At 36.7% G+C, this 18,992-nt stretch overlaps 1 protein-coding gene across 1 annotated transcript; it reads right to left on the bottom strand.

The window, feature by feature from the left end:
- Positions 1–585: 585 nt before the first annotated feature.
- Positions 586–16,819, bottom strand: LOC113672482 (calcium-dependent protein kinase C). Its single transcript, XM_027188771.2, has 16 exons — positions 16,463–16,819; positions 16,291–16,325; positions 16,041–16,123; positions 15,740–15,851; positions 15,402–15,539; positions 10,450–10,639; positions 9,123–9,360; positions 8,128–8,277; positions 7,567–7,740; positions 7,084–7,175; positions 6,354–6,416; positions 5,643–5,781; positions 5,142–5,222; positions 4,646–4,753; positions 3,986–4,126; positions 586–3,366 (listed from the first exon to the last, which is right to left on the bottom strand). Exons 1-16 carry the CDS (start codon positions 16,609–16,611, stop codon positions 3,181–3,183), a joined length of 2,079 nt encoding a protein of 692 aa, XP_027044572.2. The 5' UTR covers positions 16,612–16,819; the 3' UTR covers positions 586–3,180.
- Between the last annotated feature and the right edge of the window lie 2,173 nt (positions 16,820–18,992).

Consider the following 18,992-nt stretch of genomic DNA (forward strand, 5'->3'; position numbering starts at 1 on the left):
TTAAAACAGTAGGGAGTTAAAATGGTGAAAAAAATAACAGCAATTGTAATGATAATAAAGACGGAGCCAACTGACCTCGGACAGAGCCGTCCACAACAAGATGTAACCGGACGAATGCGATGGAATTATTTGAAGAGAAGTAACAGACCGAACGGAAACGGAACAGTCCGTGAAGGACTGGACCATCGAAAATCAGACGGAACCCTCCGGAATTGGATGCAGTGTCTGAAATCAGACGAATCCTCTGAAGTCGAGATTGTCGGAAACTGGCGGGAACCGTCGGAATCTAGACGGAAACGTTTAAAATAAGACGGAATCTCCCCTCAGTAGAAAAAGTGGTTACTTGCTAATCGAAATCTTGTAAAATCCAACGTAAGTACCCCAAAGAGTGAGTCACCCGCGATATATCCCAAGTTGAGCTGTAATAGTGATCCATTGAATCACGAACAGTGGGTGATTTTAGGCTTAAACTCGGGAGATACCAAACTTAGCAGACAACAGTCTTAAGGAATACGCAATAGCATATTACTATGCATAGGTACTCAACTCGGCAGTGTATTGATAAACTCGGTGAGAATGACATAATTGCAACTCGACTGTGCCTTTTAATAAACATTCACAACACATTCTTTATTTAATCTCCCTCCTGAGAAATTTTAAATTACCAAGAATTAATTGGTACTTGCGTGACTCTGTTAAACTGAATTGCTATGAATTTCCTTGCCACCTAGCTTAACACTTTACATCGATGCCGCAGTACAGTGCCTGGATTATTTAAGTATAGTATATACCACACAATTAAATACTGCTTTTCACGCGTATTGATTGGCTACTTTGGAAGAGATAAGCTAGTAATATTCACTTCCGAGAAGCCGAGGAGACAAAATTGCGCGTCACGAGTTTAATTCCCAACCATTTATTGGTATATTGTCAGAAATAAACAATTTTTTTCTTAATTTTTTTTGTGGTCTATACGAAAAGTTTCGGTGCAACATGGTGGATATTTACCTCCACTTGAGGGAACAATTGCTAACAATACTGAAAACTTTTGTTCCATAATTCGCAACAAAGATATTAATTGTGAAAAGTCAGCGTAGCAAGTACTGTTATTGCTAACGTATACAAGGAAACCAAAATTTCCATAATTCATAAATAGCCACAAATATAAGCGATCATCACTCTGCTGGAATGAGAAAACGCTCTAAGCATTAAGTTGAAGTACACAGAAATATAAGGAAATTTTTTTTACATCTGGTATTTGAACAAAATAGTCAAACTAAAAACAATTCTACTCACTCTACTTAAAGAAATAATCGAAACGTAACTTCTCTTCGCAATTTCAATTTCGAAAAAATTTTCAAAGAGAATTTATTCTCACTTCAGCTTGAGGATGCCATCCTGTCGTAACACCTAATTCTCTTAACTAATTTACAACCGATAGCATCACAACTCTGATGTCCAAATTAACTTGCAGCAGTCTCGTAATAATTTAGAAGGGTAACAGACACATAACGACGACTGAAGGCAATTCACAACAAATAATCTTCATATGAACCAATCAGAAGAAAGAAATTTCAACAGCTGATATTAACACCTAATGGGAAACATAAGCGGTTCAACTCTTGAATTTTCTGAATGTCCTACTAACTACAATGATCAATTAAATTCCCATTTTGCAATTCGTCTTCATGCCACGCCTAAAACCCATACCCTTAATCATTAGAATAAAAAATTTTCCACAACAAAGAAGAAGCTAAAACTAAAAAGATTTTACAATATTTAAGAAGACGATCCAGATCTCCTTTTCTTGCAAGTTCATCTGTTTTACTCCTTGGAAAACAACTTACGTCAAACTTTTTGGGTCTTTCACCAAACAACCTCAGGCTAAAAGTTTTTTAATTTAAACTTCTTCTTAGAGATTAACGTCAGTAGATGCATCAACTAAAGCACCGTGGGACATTTCTTAGCAGTCACTAACTTTAGAAATTAGTAAATTTAAAGGAATCTTCACGAACTACCGGAAGTTAAAACTCAATAGAGGGCTAAGTACAGTGTCACTGAAACTAGTTTCGTGTTATAAATCGCTATATTTTACAGCTTTCCTGATGCAATCAATAACTATCTAAATTTTCATAGCACAAGAAAAAGGAAACTCACCAGTACTGGCTAAATGTCATATAATTGGGAACAATTCACCCTTTTAATCATTCAAAAAAGGTGCCGCAAAGTGTGCAGTAACAAAATAATGACAAAAAATTGAGACATTTTGCAATTCAATCAGTTCCACAGGGCAGAAACTATGAAGGAACCAGTGGAAAAAATACAATTCTCCTTTACACCCTGATTTTCATGACACCAATTTGGAAAAATAAGAAAACCAAAAGAAGGCAAAAATTCAAAGTAAAACCCCAACTCAATTATATCACCCTAAATTCCCAGAATGGATACGCTATGTTTTTGCTTCCTAGCTACATTATGCATACAACAATACATACATAACACATATTTATTACAACTTATTCAAATTGGATTTATCTATTTCGAGATAAATTGTGCTAAAATGAAACGCAGTCATAGAACAAGCCAACTTATCCTTATCACAGGACGCATGCAGCAGGGCCGATTACCTATAGACAACTCAAATTTCAAGCGGTAGTCGAAAGCCATGCGAGATTGCATTTGTTTTGCTTTATATCAGTCTTACCAGTAAATAAAAAACTAGAGCCCTCCCCTTCAACCAAGCATTCAGATAAAAACCTAAAACCAATCGTAATTTGGTTCCACCTCTTTTAACAAAATGTCCCACCCCTTTCCCTGTGCCCGCACCACTGAACTCTCGGTGAAATTTTGATATCTGCCTTGTTTCTAATTGGCCGTTGTGAATACTGAGTCGAGGTTTTAGAACGATCAGAAAAAAGAAGAAAAAAAAATAGGAAAAAAGCTTTCCCTTACATGTTACTTGCATCCCTTTCGTTCACATTTACAACCGCACCACAAAATCAGCTTGTCTGAGCTCGCTTCTTAAGGAATAATACTTACATCTTAATTACATGGGCAAGCCACATTTTTGTGTTTCTTTCAACAATATTAGAAATACCTTACCATTTCACGCAAGCGCAAAACCGGAAACATCTCCCGAATACATTTCATCACCTAGCTAGGTAAATTAATCAATAATTCTTAAACTTTAATGTCAGCGTCGCTCGATGGCTCTTTCTCTTTCGCTGGGAAAGCAGGATTCACGAATGAGAATCCATGGAAGTCATTCTGGTTGATGTTGGCGATAAAGGATTTGTCGCAAGGTGTCAGTCTGGCGGCTTCGTCCGTGAACTCTGGGTCGAAATTGTCAAAGGAGCGTTTGGATTTCTGTTGAGGGACAAATGCACAAAGCAATGAGTAAACTGTGATGGCACGTAAAAGAATAAAATTCCACTAGATCATCCAATCGGAACCGAGTAAAGGAAATCTCAGTGGTTACAAAATACACAGTTCATTTAAAAAATTTTTGTTTTAAAATTAGCAGATATTCATTAGCCCTGACGAAACGTCAGCTTTAGAAGCTCATTACGGCGGTCAACTTACATTGTCGACTCAGTTGATAAAACAATATTCGCGTAATACTCCACCTCTCCCTCCCCCCCCCCACCTCTCCCTCCCTCCCCCCCCCACCTCTCCCTCCCTCCCCCCCCCCACCTCTCCCTCCCTCCCCCCCCCCCCACCTCTCCCTCCCTCCCCCCCCCACCTCTCCCTATCGACAGAGCACCCCAGTTTCTTTGAGACTTACCCCCTTTAGACAAATCAATGCTTGGCCCACTTCTACGAATCTTCCTTATCATTGCCAAAACTCACAACGAACTCGTGCGCTGCGCTAACGCGTTCATTTGGTTAAATTATCTTACGCCATACGTCAGTGTACCATACACTATATAGTGACTATAATACTTCACTACCGTTTACTAGCCTACATGTACATTACAATGCTTACAATTTTTGGTTTGAAGGGAGGTTGAACTTCTCTGTTCATAAGTTTCAGCCAGTTTGTGTGCCTGAAGAACACGTGATCCTTGATGCTTTGTTCTCCATTTTCTCCACAGCCTAAACGTTTGGCTGGGTGTTTGGTCAGGAACTACAACAGAAAAGAGAATCAAATAACACATGTAAGCTACGACTTCACGTCAAAGAGGAAAAAAAACAGCTTGGTAGCTTAATTTGAGCTGCACTCAGTGACATTTTACACCTTCTCACTTTTTTTACAACGTGTGAAACAGTTAAGGGTGGAGTCGAGATCAGCTCGCATAGCTATCGGTGATCAAACTGGTTTTTGCGGCATCGGCATGAAGTACTTATGAGGATTGATCGTCGTCCTACAGGATGGAGTAATATTTCATCGCTAAAAAGAAGTGTATGGACCACTTGCTCAAAACCTCGAATCTGTCGTGGATTCTCTCTGTGAGAGAAATTAAACGAGGGCCCCGAGGACTTCCTCTACAAAGCGAACCGAGTTAGGGCCGGGTTTAAGCTTTGAACCATTAAAACGATTGCAAAGCACCTCGACTCTCAAGCGTACAACAGTTAACACGAAGTCTGGATACGAAACTAACGCGCTAAACGCAGTGTAACATATTCAGTTAGGTGTAAAGCGTACCCCTTTGATGATGAGCACTGCTTCTTTGGATAAAGACTTGGGGTACGACACGCTGTGCTCCAGAATAGAGTTAAATAATTCATCTTCATCGTCCCCATCAAAAGGTGGCTATGTGAATAAAAAGGAAAAATGGAGAAAAAGTGTTCAAATAAGTGAATAAATGTTAACACTGAGGATAAAAAAAAGAATTCTGCTAAGCAAGGAGCAGCGAAGACTTAGGGATGGTGCGTTGTTGAAAGCGCTTGCGTTCCACCGCTATTACCAAATTCGATTCCTAGACCTTACATCTCAGGTTGAAATTGTTGTGGGTTTTTGTCCTTGTTGATGCTTTGAGGGTTTTACTCTCGTTCGCTTTTACCTTCGACGTTAAAATTCAATTCAACCTCGACTTGATCGAAACTCTGGGCAAAGAATACTCGTTGATATCTAGTGGAGGGGAACTGACTGTAAGTAAGTGCCATACGACTTCGAAAAAATTCGATTCCAACATACTGACCTGTCCTGCCAGCATCTCATAAATTAGAACTCCCAGAGCCCACCAGTCCACAGAAAAACTGTAAGGCTGGTAAGCCACAATCTGCAACACAAGCACACAGTTTGTTAGAATTCGAGGAGCATGACAGGATCGTGCAAAGGGGAATTTGATTTCAGAGGTACATGTATCTTCCCCCGTCTGAATGATTACAGACAAAGAAATTTTGTAAAAGGAGTTGAAGTTATTTTTAAGCGGCTGCTCTGTGAATGGTCCAAATAACCCGCGTCGCCGTCTCAACCAATCAGGAGGAAAACAGGTAGCAACCTTGACTAGGTCACTCGCGCTTTCGTGCGCCACAGATAATTCGCTTGTTTTCCTTTGAGTTCTCAAAAGCTCCCCCTTCCAGTTTTTTACCCGCCGATTGGCCTCGATGGTTTCTTTTGACTCAGTCCAAAAGCACTCTGAATATCAACAAAAGACAAAAAGATCTTCGTAAAACTACACACCAATATCACGAGTTACCTCAGGAGCAATGTAATCTGGTGTGCCACAGAATGTTCTTGTCGTCTTTCCTTCAATCATATTTTCTTTGCACATACCAAAATCGGCAATTTTGATGTGGCCATCGCTATCCAGCATGACATTGTCTAACTTTAAATCTCTGTATGTACATGGATAAAAAATACAACAACGTTAACAGTGACTCACAGGCATATACGTTTTTGTCTAAGTTGCCTTAACAGCTCATAGGACTCCAAGCTACAACTGCTTTCGTTGCTATGGCAAAAGCAAAACGAAAACAACAAAACAGGAAAAAATGGCGTTTCAAGTTGTTTATCTTGACACTAAAATTTCCTTTTTGGAGACCATTTTAAGATTTAAGGTCATCGCCAAAGAACGATTTTCAAAAGTTTTGAGTTTGGAGCCCTGGGTTAATACTTATTAAAAGGCGCTACAGCTAAGAGAGTGACTTACACCTGTAAACCCTGAAAGTGACCAGTATCTAACTTCTCCGAACAGTAATACCGCTGAACCACTCGTTAGGATTATGAGAATAACGAAAATGATAAGCAACCAATGAAGTTTTGATTGTTACACGAATTCTCTTTGTCAGTACCAAAGGGGATGTATAGAGAAGTGTATGGAGAATATGAACATTGATGTTGGGGTGTAAAGGGTTAATATACAGAGAACAAGATAGTGATACACATTGTAAACAGTAATAACTTGTACCTGTAAACAATGCCTCTTTTGTGTAGAAACAGCAAGCCAAGGACAATTTCCGCTACATAGAAACTATAATGCAAAACAGAATAGCTCACTCAACACGTTTGTCCTTCTAACCATAAAACAATTTTTAACCTACGAATACACCAATATACCAGGGAGCAAAAGAGACAGGCAGCAACTAAAATCCACACAGAGGACAAATTATTCAGGTATTAAGTACCCCTGAAATGTGTGCACATGCAGTCTGATCTTTCCACCTCTTGACTGCATACACGTTTATCAATTTTTCTCTTAATATTATTGCAAAGACAGTATCACTTTGACTGTAACACAGCAAAACTATTAAGCAAACTGGGAGAATTGCACTGTACATACATGCATGTTCACTAGCTTTTTGTGGGTTTGGTTGTTGTTACTGTCCTCAAACTTGGTTTTCATTGCAAAAGATTTCCCATGTGGCAGAAAAGGTTTCCCAAAAGTTTCACAGAATATGAACCTGTCATAAGGATTTCTTTGGCTTTTAAATCTAAGCTTGAGCAATAGCGAGGGGGCAAGATGGAAGACCCAATCATATCAAAGGATTCCTCTCATCTTGCATGTTCCTGGGCAAAACAACTTACTTGCTATCAGCTGGGTACAAAACGATTTAACTGTTTGGGCACAAAATGCCCTAACTGGGTATGAAACGACTAGTAACTAATTTATGTACTATAATACTTCACTCAAAACGTACACAGCCTGAGGCTCCTTAAATCTGCCATGTTGCTGGATGTGAAACATCAAATCTCCACCATTAACATACTCCATCACAAAGTAGAGGCGGTCCTAAAAAAAAAAAAAAAGGAAAAAAAGTTGAATTCAATAAGATTTGAACCCTTTACCTACAATAAGTGACCAAGAAATAATTTTTAGTAACATTATCAATACAATATCAAGCAGATAAGTGATAGGAATAAAGAGCAATGTCAATTACAAGTGTAGTGGATTATTAGTTGATCCAATGTCAAATTCTCTAAACTAACTTCATAAGAATTGTATGGCATACAGTTAGGAGAACTACTAGTGAGATCTTGAAATGGTTAAATATTATTAAGTTTGTCACAAATACCACTAACTAATGAATATTTAATCAGTGGTGAACATATGTCACTCTCTCCTTTGAACAAAACTGTGCCAAAGAATGTATTTCAAGTAATATTATTGCTAAATAACTCACATATGACTGGAAACAGCAAAAAAGAGACGTAAGAAATGGTGGTTTGCCATGTAAGCCCAACACCCTCTTTTCTGTCATGGTACATTCCACATCATCATCTTGAACAATGACATCTTTCTTTAAAACTTTGATGGCATATACTTCATCTGTGCCTTTCCGCTCTGCTAACATGACCTTGAAACACAAAGAACAAGTCATAAAAACTACGATTCAAATAAATTAATTCTTCAGCTCAAAAATTCTCTGTCTGGTTAAACACTGCAGTTCGAATAAATGCCAATGATTTCCTGACAGGGGAAAGTCCCAGAGAAGACAGATTGTGTTCCATTCCAAAAGGGGGAAGCTGTACAATAGATTTCTTTTATCCTTAAGAGACGCTCTCTTCACAAAAGCATTTCAGGAAATGCAATATAACTTTCCTAAGCAGCAAGTTTGCAAGAAGTCTACTTACCCGCACAAATAAACTTGAGCTCTGTCATCTACCTTTGATTCAATTTGTCTGTTATCAGTCAGTGCTGGGAACATAAAATCAAAATAATTCAGCAGATTTTTTGTACAAACCTTTCCAAAGCTTCCTTTGCCAAGAACTTTGAGGAAGTGAAAATCTTCTGGCCTGTATCTGGTACCATCTCCCTTGTAGCGATTTGCTTGTACTGCTTGGTATTCTCTCTCCTGTCTTTCCTCTTCTTCTTTCAGTTGTGCTTGCATAAACTGAAGATCAAGGAAAATGCTAATCAGTATGTATTGGTGCATAATAATTAAATAACCTGAGAAAATAACAGCATTCATAGTTGCTCTGCTTAGGGTTAGAGTGATAAAGTGTTAAAGCTACCGTAACAGCAACAACAACAAAAAACAACAAACTTTATTTTGGCTTGAACATTAATTGAAATAATAAGAAAATTATGTACAATCAACAGGCAATTTTTTAAAAAGCAAAGTTCAATCATTATTGCAGGAACCCTGAAGTTTTCAAGCTACCTGTAGACCCAACCCATTTGAAGTCAGTTTTTGTTAAAAGAGCAGTAAAAGAGAAAGAAACCAGACATAGATGATATAAATATGGTACCATTACATAAGATTGATAGTAAAACTTTATACTGCACAGAACTTATGACAGCATATGGTGTTTCATTTCTTTGGCATAAGATAATATTCAGGTCTTTACAATAACAAGAAAATTTAATGTCGTGTACAAAATGATCATGTAGCTATCAAATTAAACTGCAGATACCTAGTAAATATACCTTATACCAGCATGAAAAATGAATGCTAATAAACCTGACTGACAAAACATAGTTTTAACCTATAGATGGCCATGGAGCAAGTAGGAGAAGTTGCAGACAGCTTATGAATTACTGTTTGTACATGTAGATAACAAACAAATAAGTGAATGATAGAGCAAATGAATTTAGGCTCTCCACAAAACAATTTACCTGTTTCATTGACAATAACAGGTAAAAATGCCTCTCACAAATGACCAAGCCAATGCCTAACCATCTTGATCTCAGAAAGAGTTACTTACATGTTAAGTGTACACAACCCCAAATAATTACCTTATATTTGTTTCTTAACTCCAACACTGCTGGGCCCTCTCCATCAGTATCAATGATAGGAATATTATAAAAGTTTCCTTCCACTTTGCCTAGAAGCTTGAACCAGCCCTCTTGTGGTTGTTTCACCAGCTCAGACACTCCAAATGACAAACAACCCATAAAGTCATTACGTGACGCTCGGTCCCAGTCCCAAACAGCAACATACAGACGACGATTATAATCTTCAGTATCCAGTGTGCTAGTCAGAGAAAAGAAACATTGTTAAAAATCCCTCAGTCCCTTAACTCTTTAACTCCCATAAGTGACCAAGACAGGATTTCTCCTTACAACATCAACAGAATATAAAGCAGACAAGGGATAAGAATGAAGCAAAATTATTAATCAATTAGGGGATTTTAGTTGATCTGATATCAAATTCTCTGCGCTGACTGCATAAGAATTGTATGGCAGACAGTAAGGAGAATTAACAATAAAATGTTGGGAATGAAACAAAAGGATAAAAATAGCCTGAAAATTCCAATCAGATAAGTCTTGAATGCGCAAGCAATTTTTGTGGCAATAAAGTCTTGTCATTATTCATGGATAATGGAAATGCCACACTCAATGGATCCTAAGTTAATACAACAACGACCACTCATCGTTAAGGACTAGCTGACCACATCTAAGATGTAGTAGAAAAATTATCAAATTTTTAGGATAAAAATGTTGTTCAAGGCAGGCAAAATCCAACATAATAACCTGACAATGTTATTAATGCTATAAATTGACCATTATTGACCAAGCAGGGGGTTAATATGGCAGGTTCCTACCAAAGTAACTCAACAATAAAAAAAACAATATTGCAGACACAATATCTAATCAAGACATGCTTGGCCAGAAGAGGCTTGAAGACCGTATTTCAGCAAAGGCATTGTATCAACTTGGAGAATTGCGTTGTACCCGTATGTTTACAAGAGTGTTGTGGTTTTGTTTGTTGTTACTGTCCTTAAAAAATGAGGCTTGAAATCACAAAAGATTTTGCAAGAAACAGAAAATGTTTTGCACAAGTTTTAGACCATGTAAACCTATTACAACTGCTTTTTGTTTTTGGCTTCTGAGTTCAAGTGATCTTGAGGGGGCAAGATGGAATACCCAATCATATCAAAGGATGCCCATTATCTTGCATGTTCCTGGAGGCAGCCTTACAAAAAAAGGAACATACCAGGTATACAAAAGCAAGAATCAATGGTAACAAAAGGAAATGTCCATTTTCAAACAGTCCAGAGTGTGTTAGCTTGCATCTAAAACCATTATTAAGATTAACAAACACAAAGGCTTGGTAACTTACATGTCAAAAGTTTCATTGAATTCTGGGTTCAGGTTCTTATAGACAACCTTAGTTTTGAATTTTTTTTTCTTGTCTGAGTCATTTTTTTTCTTGCTGATGTCCTCCTGTGTGTTGTCAATCAGCCTGATCTTGACATAAGGATCAGAGAGACCATTTGGATCCATAGGAATAAGATTCTTTGCATCATGAACTACAAAGTAATGGCACACATAAAAAGGGAGTCAAAAATATGGTATACACCAAAAAAAAGAAACAGCAAAATCACTTATGACTATTTCAGATCCCTTAAGATCAAAAAAAAAAAAAAAAAAAAAAAAAAAAAAGAAGAAAGTACTGTGGCAGAGATGTGTTTGGGAACAAAATTGTCACTAAAGTTTCACTGCAAATTTCATCCATAGCACATGTAGTTGAGGTATACAAATTAACACAACATTTACTTAATTTTTAGGGACAAATGAGCTGTGGAAACTGCTGAACAATTAGGTCAACAAGGCTGTTACTTTGGATATGGAAACCTGAACATAGTTTTCATGGCAAGAACTGCTGGATATATTACGTAAACTACATAAAGCTTTCAAATTACACTAATGGCATCTCCCAAGACATTTGAACTTTCTTGGTAAACACTAGACATTAACCTTCAGGTGAGTGTAGAAAAGACAAAACACGATTGATCATAGGGACATTCCATGATATTTCAAGGGGTAGTGGTACACAGCTGTGTTTTAACATGCTACAGGAAATAAAGAAGCTGACACAATCAACACGACAGATACACAAACTTCTTTTTTAATGGATCTGGACCAGATTCCAACAGTCTACAATCTTGGTAACTTTTTTAAAACTCTTGACAAACACGGTTTTGACACCTACATTGGTAGTATAAATTGCCATGACTCAGTTTTTATTAGTTAAAATCTAGTTGAGTTAAACAATTTTCATGTTTACTATTGCTCATGTTTTATCTTTTTTCCATTAAAAAAATGAGGAGTGTGGTCTGAAGTTTAGAGTGCACTAAGCATATTTTTTCTTTGATTTTCTTCTAACAACCAAAATGCTATTCCTGGTAACCATTTATGACTGGTAGTCACCAATGGTGACTGAAAAAGTTAGGCCGGAAGTCCTGTTTAACCCTTTAACTGCCAAGATCTCATTAGTAATTCTCCTTGCCATCTGCCAAATGATTCTCAATTATGTTAGTTTGGAGAATTTGGTATCAGATCAATTAGTAATCCCATAATGGATTTTTTTTTATTCCCATCACTTGTGTGCATGACATTGTATAAATAGAGTGAGGAGAAATTCTGTCTTGGTCACTCATGGGAGTTAAAGGGTTAAAATGTTCATTGATAAAAATTCATGATACAGAAGATAAAGAATGCACTTGCCAAATTAAGTTGTTGTAAAAGGTTTGAAAGAATCTTAAGATAGCAGTGCCTACTTATTTTTGCCAGGAATTAGACTACAAGGCATCATGGGAAGGTTGGATGTAATACTGTCAAATAAACAACAATTTCCATGTTTTCTGTTTGACTGCATCTTCTGTGGTAAAAGTATAATTATATATATATATTTATTTTCTTTTTTCCTCCAATATGCGATAAAGCACAAAACAATATGAATACCAACAAACTGTGTATGATTAAAACATCTAATTTCACTGACCTCTGGGATACTGATTTAAACATATGCTTGCAGGTGTTCTAGGAAGTTTAAATTAAATGCTGAACCAATATTCAAAAATATTTAAGTTCAGATAATTTTCATTATTTCATTCTTGGAGAAAGATGTTTTTTGTCTTGTCACAAGCATGGGACAAAGAAAAACTTCTGAGTCCCCATGAGGAATTGAACCTTCTGTGCTATGTCCCATGCTTGTGACAAGATAAAAAACATCTTCCTCTATTTCTTTAACGAGCTTAAAACTAACCATCTCTCTTATTCTATTTCATTTTTGTTTTCTTTTTCTTTTTCAAAAAAAAAATATATATATATAAATAAAAAGTAAACAAAGCTTTATGTGGCCAATGTAAAAACATGCAACACTCAATTTCAAATTACGAGTGACCTTAAATGTTTAAGCAACACAAGCTTTACAGCTGAGCTAGAAACAATACTGAAGACATTAACTTTCAAGTTAAAAGGCGTGGTATGCAAATATCAGAACATAATTGTCAGCAAATGTATTTTTAGTTTAAAACAGATTTCAAATTAAAATGATTTCATCCCAGTAAGATTTGCCTTTGCCTTTTTTCCAAATACATTACTAACCAGTGCAGTCCTTGGACAAAGGAAAACGCTTATCACACTACAAGTGTATGTTGTAGAAAATTATTTCAACCTGAAAACATTATCAATAACAAAATTACTTGTCAAACAAACCATTTCCCGAATGTGTTCAAATCTTACAGCTTGTTTTTTTACCTAACTCTAGGCTTCAAGTTAACATTAAGATGCCACTTAGTGACTTCAAATGGTAACATGCTCACCAAAAAATAAACTTTGGTTGCTGGAAAAAGGAAAAGAAAAGGATACTGTGTGTATATTTACATAATCAACTACACAGCTAACCATGCTGCTTCTCTATTTTTCTAGCTTGAGGCATCAATACAAAAGCAACAATACTTTAGAATACAATCATCATTTCTATTTTCTTTGTTCCTTCTACTTTTGGAAGACAAAGGCCAAGAGATTAATGCCCAGAACTAACAAATTCCTCACAAGTTTGGGTTAAACCTCTAGCAGAAAATACTTATTAAATAATTCTCCTGCTCAATTTTAATGGCTTAGGATGTTTTCTTGATAATTTGGAAAAGAAGGATTTCCTCCTGACCAGTTCCTTACAATTTTTTTATTGTGATTAGATTTCTGAATTAAAACCCTTGTAAAATAGATGAAAGTTGCAACTGACTGACTGATGTGGGCCTGTAATTGGTAACAATCTTCTTTCCCAATTAGTTATCTTAGAAATGGATCAACCAGCAAGACAATGGTTTCCTCTGCACACAATAAGAAAAGTGAAACACGAAACATAAATAACCAAAACAATGAGATCACAACTTGACAGCACTCCAAGCTGCAACTACTTTGGTTACTGTGGCACGTACTAAAGATATGAAAATCTTAAATGTTCAGAGGTCACAGCAAATAATGACATTTATATCACACACTTTTTGTACATGCAGTCTGAGATGTACATGCAGTCTGAGATGTACATGCAGTCTGAGATGTACATGCAGTCTGAGATAAACATTTGCATAAAAGACTATTTATGCTATTTGAGGGCTATTACTATTTTTTACATAGAACATTACTTTCTTCTTTACCAACCAAACTGCTAATTTCAGAGACAATTAATATGGCCAGCAGTATGGTTTACATCATGCAATATTACCAAACTGACTGTTTTAAATTTTTGTTTTCTACTTAAATTCACAATTATTAGGTGATTTTGCTAAAACTCAAAGATGAAGCCCTTGAGACAAGATATAAGCTTAAAAGGTGTCAACATTCAGAATAAGTCCTTCTAATTTTAGGTGACTCAAATTATCTTCCAGATGTGTGATAATCTTTCGTATAGGTTACGATTAAGTACCACATTTAAATTAACCAGTTCGATAATTACTTTCTTTTTCCACTGTAAATTCATAGTCTCACGTGTCACAGGACCAAATAAAGAGTTTCTAAATCTTCAACAAAAGCAAGTGCGTGGGGCCAAATATTTAGTTCCACTGCTTTGAACAAAAAAGATTAAGGTGCGAAAAAAAGGTAAAAAAAATAATGCCATAGACCCCACATGGATAAGTCTAATTGTATTGTATATCTATTGTAATATTGCCATATTTTCCTCACATATCGGTCAGATTAATTAATGGATCTTTAAAAAAAAAAAAAACCTTGAGGAATGTTCTGTATACATGGTAACTTTGTCATGTTTCAATCTTGTAAAAAGTAGGTGATTACAGCTTGAAATCTGCTTATAAATTATGTTCAGTCAATAGCCCACTATCAGATTCTTTGTTATTTTAAAAAGACGGTAGCATAAATTATTAAAAATGAATGGGTCTCCTAAAGAAAAAAAGCGTTTTGACCATATACAACTGGTGCACCTAATGGCCAAGGATGTTATTGTCTTCATATACAATATTTCACATAGTAACACCACATTGGTGAATTTCCAGAGATGTTTCACCAAATCAATCACCAAGAAGTCAAAGCAGGACATATTTACTCCTACAAGAGGATGTTAAACTGATTAAAAATTTGGATATTTTTTAACAAAATATGTTAGAGAAATAAATAATTTTTTTCACACCAGAGGAAAGATGAATTCGATTCGCGAAATAAATACTGAAAATCTCTCCTCTGAAATTTCAGTTCTTCCCAATTTTCTAGGGCCAGTTGCACTAGGAATGTGTGATAAGTCGCTGTAAAGTGGTATAGCTGATGGAATCATACCACAACAAATTCACTCGTTTTAGACTCCATAGACAATTAAAATTCACTTAAATATTAACTCTTTTAACCAACACCTTACATGCTCAGGTTGTCGCAATGAATAGAAAATAAGAACGTTTTAAAAAGCAGGTGTATTCGACCGCCCGATCTGCAATCTTGAGTAAAAACTGTTTTGAAGAACAAGCAAAATTCATATTTATTTCCCGAAAAATATATAATAATAATAAGACGTGCTTGGCTGCCCAAATAAAGTCACCAGTATTAACCTGTATTGTCGTTATTTCAAGATGTTTTCGAGATATATAGATCACATACATTTTCGTTAAGTAAATGTATATTGCAACACTGTGGCAATAATGTACCAAAAAACTGTCGATCTTGACAAAAGCCGTTCATAAATTAGTTATTCATCACTCGGTTTAAAACACTACAAAAATCTTGTGAGGATAAACTCGACTAAACATTAGCTTAGTATGCAAATTTTATTATGCAAACCTTCGACTTTCAGTTGACTCTTTGCGCTGTTTTCGATCCAAACTTTGAGGTGTATTCTTCCCCTCCGCTCCGTATGATCGACGCCACAGAGTTTCGGTAACAATTTTATGCACCTCTTGTGCACGTTCATCTGACAATCTGCAAACACACAGACGATCCGACAGGTAAATCATTTCCTTAGTTTTGCAAAAGCAACGCATTTGTAATCAGTTACCGCCTGTTTCACAACAGATCGAAGCTAACAACAAAAGTTTGAGCTTTTTAAATGGGGTGGCTAAATAACAACGGGCTAGCGGCTAAATGAACGGAAGAGAAAATGAAAATTAGAAATAACATACCTTCGCATTGTACTCCTTGGTGATAGAGTCCGTAAAGTAGTGATCCGCAATGATCACAAAATGTAGGACTAGTGTAGGTGCGAACTTTAAAAGGGTGCGCTGATTCAAGACCCTGCAAGAAAAAGGCAACTTCAACAATAACGTTTTAAGCGATCAGAATCAGAGTTAATGATCCCACGCGCGAAGAAAGAATCGCTTGTATACAAGAATGTAGGTCAAATAGAAACATAAAATAAAACAAATAAAAATAAAAATAATAAATAAAGAAAAGCAATTCTCAAGACATTCGAAGTCATCTTACCTCGGCATTAGCGCCTGTTTCCGCACCAGGACAAGAAAAGGTCACAAATTGACAACAGCGCTTGTGAAGCACAAACGAACACCCTACGATAAAATTTGCGAAAAGAGTAGTATAGACATGAACTCAATGTTATTGACAGTTGACAAGTTCTAGCTCGGCTTTAGCTTAAGCCTATTGTACCCAAATGTCTATGCGTCTCCGATCCGACATATCTTAGTTTATAACTGCATAGGAAAATTGACCACAATACCTTGGCACTGGCATCCCTGCTTTCCGATAAAACCCCTGTTAAACACCACAAGAAAACAAAACCACAATTAAGGAAGTGAAAAAAGAGGAAACAAGTAACCCAGCATAGATCTTCGACAAAAGAAATGCTCATGAAAGATGAAGGATAAGAGAATTAACGAAAGAACACTTGCCAAATAAAATCCTTGCAGTGACCACAAAACGTTGGCTGTTTCAGGTACCGAAAAAAAAACTTATGGCCTTTAACTTCGATGACATTCTTCTGCTTAAAAGCACCCCTCCTGTTTATTCCCCTTGGTTTAGCGCCCTCAAGTTCCGCCATGTTACCTTTCGCTGCATCGAACCATCTGCAACCTTACTTGCGTTTGGCTTTCCGCTAAATCTCTGACGTCACGATCCAGTTCCTAATATGGAAAGGCTCTTAAGTCTGCCAGATTTTTTAAAACGGACTTGTTTCTACTTTTCCGCGCTGTTTCTCGCAAAATGTCCTAATTTTAATAAGTGACATGAGCATTTTTAGGCTTCTGAGTGAGAATTTTAAATTATTAACCCCATTTATTGCGTGTTTATGAGCTGAAGGCTGAATAATTTCTTTTGTGGCTGACGGCACGTAAAGATCTTCATTTGCATTTTCAGGTATTTTTGCTGCAGGATTGATCGGCCATGTCGGCTCAAGATGTAAACAGCACCTTTAGGGGTCGCTGCCTTACCGGATTTGCTGTAGATAAAAATCAGCAGAGAAAATAGCGATAAAAATAAAGCGAAAGTTTATTTCTCGGCTTACTGACATTTTTCTTGGAAGGGAACAGCGAAATACGACGATCGACCTTTCGAAAGAATAGCCTCTTTCTGATCATCTATCGAAATGCATGTTCCCTTGTTCAAATTTTGGGTAGATTCCTCGCAGTAGTCACATTAAGACTAGAAGTGACTTCTTATTTCTTAGTTATACCCAATATATATTCAACTGTTTGTGAAATCTAGGCTAATCAATTAGCCAAATGCGCTGTTCCAATGTTCGAGGTCTCGTGTGACAAAGTTATTAGTCTTTATTACAGCTCAAAATTATGCCGTGGAAATTAAAATCTTTAAAAGTGCAGCCGGCAGGTGTTACTTCTACTTCAAGTAGCCAGGTCACTTGTTTTGAATATTCTCCATCCCCAAAATCAAAATAACTTTATTTTTTACAATTATCTTAAGTGGACTATCGCAAAATATTTGGATAAAACACTTAAACGATACCCAAGACAAGCGGTGTCACAACGAAGGATGTTCAAAAATTAGAATGCAAAATACTCTGCGGTCAGATTTAGTGTATTTCCATAATTTTCTCGATTCCCGTGAAAAATTAACTCCCCGTTGTCAAGCAACCATTCACTTGCTAACGTATTTTCGGATCGAGTGAAAACCGCCGGCAGCGAGCGATCAGGAGAAAGATGAGCAGCATTTTTTCTCATTTTCTCCAAAGCAGGTTATTTTTCATTACAGCTGTTAGAGTTGCTACGCATGCCTTAAATTAAGGATCACTCACATGATTCGCTGATCACGTACTCCGGATCAGCCCAACCACATCCTTTACAAGGAATTGCTTTTACTAATGACTGATCTTAATTAAATGAAGCGAGATCGTTTACAATGGCGTTTTTTTCGATTATTCATCAGAATCACAAAGACAACATAACAGATTTTCTTTCTTTGTTTTTTTAAATCTTCGTCCAATATCACCGAGAAAATATTTTGTCGAAGTAAATTATTTATCGCATTGCCAGAGACAACTTTGAATCACAAGAGAAAAGACTCACAAATGTAAGGCTTTTTACCATCGAATTGAATTAGCTTACGAGTAATGAAAACCCTAATTATTTTGAAATGCATTCTCAGGCGATTGATTATTGAATAATCATGTCCCTGGTGTACCTGTGAACTTGTTCAATGAATGTATAGGAAAATATACTTGTGTACGTATATCATTATTTAAAAGCATCAATTTTTCAAAGGTAAGTAGCATCTTACTTCAACTCCGCAATCAAAAAAGCAACACCCGTAAACCTGAGAAACGACCGGAGAGGGGTCAGTAATCATAAAGTTCAGACAAGAGGATTAGAAATATATTTGTCGTTTCTCTGTATTGGGAAAGTTTCTTTTCTACCTTTGGAAGATGTTATTCCCGCCTTAAAAGCTGAGTCATTTTCGAAACAGAAACCAACGTAGAAAACCTTTGATACAGAAAAACTCTTAATCTTTCCTGCAGAATACGATTTCAAGCTCAGGCAACTAGACGGCTCATCTTAATCAAACAATCAGGAAACTAATAAGCCCCTCGCCCCCCTCCCCCTCTTCCAGGTTGAAAACATATTAGAGAAAGAAGCTTGATGTAGAGAAGGGGGCTTAACAGGGAGGGGGCTCAATTAAGGGGGGGGGGGCGCTGCACTCACCATATGCATACAGCCGAACCTGCTTTAAGTGGCTCCGTATTAAACGGTCACCCCGCATTAAGCGGTTAGTTGTCAAAGTCCTACATTTGTTTTCCCTGAATCACTGTAATTTTCGTTTTTTCATCATACCCCTAATCTGTGGAGCCTGTATTTAGTTTTAATACATGCAAGTTCGACTGTATGTAGGAAACGCACAATTGGAATAAAGCCAACTTCCTGTTTATTGTTCTTTAGCTGGGCCTGCTTTACACACGAGTGCCTCATAGCT

Source organism: Pocillopora damicornis, chromosome 10, assembly GCF_964200805.1.
Source record: "Pocillopora damicornis chromosome 10, jaPocDami1.2, whole genome shotgun sequence".
NCBI lineage: Eukaryota > Metazoa > Cnidaria > Anthozoa > Scleractinia > Pocilloporidae > Pocillopora > Pocillopora damicornis.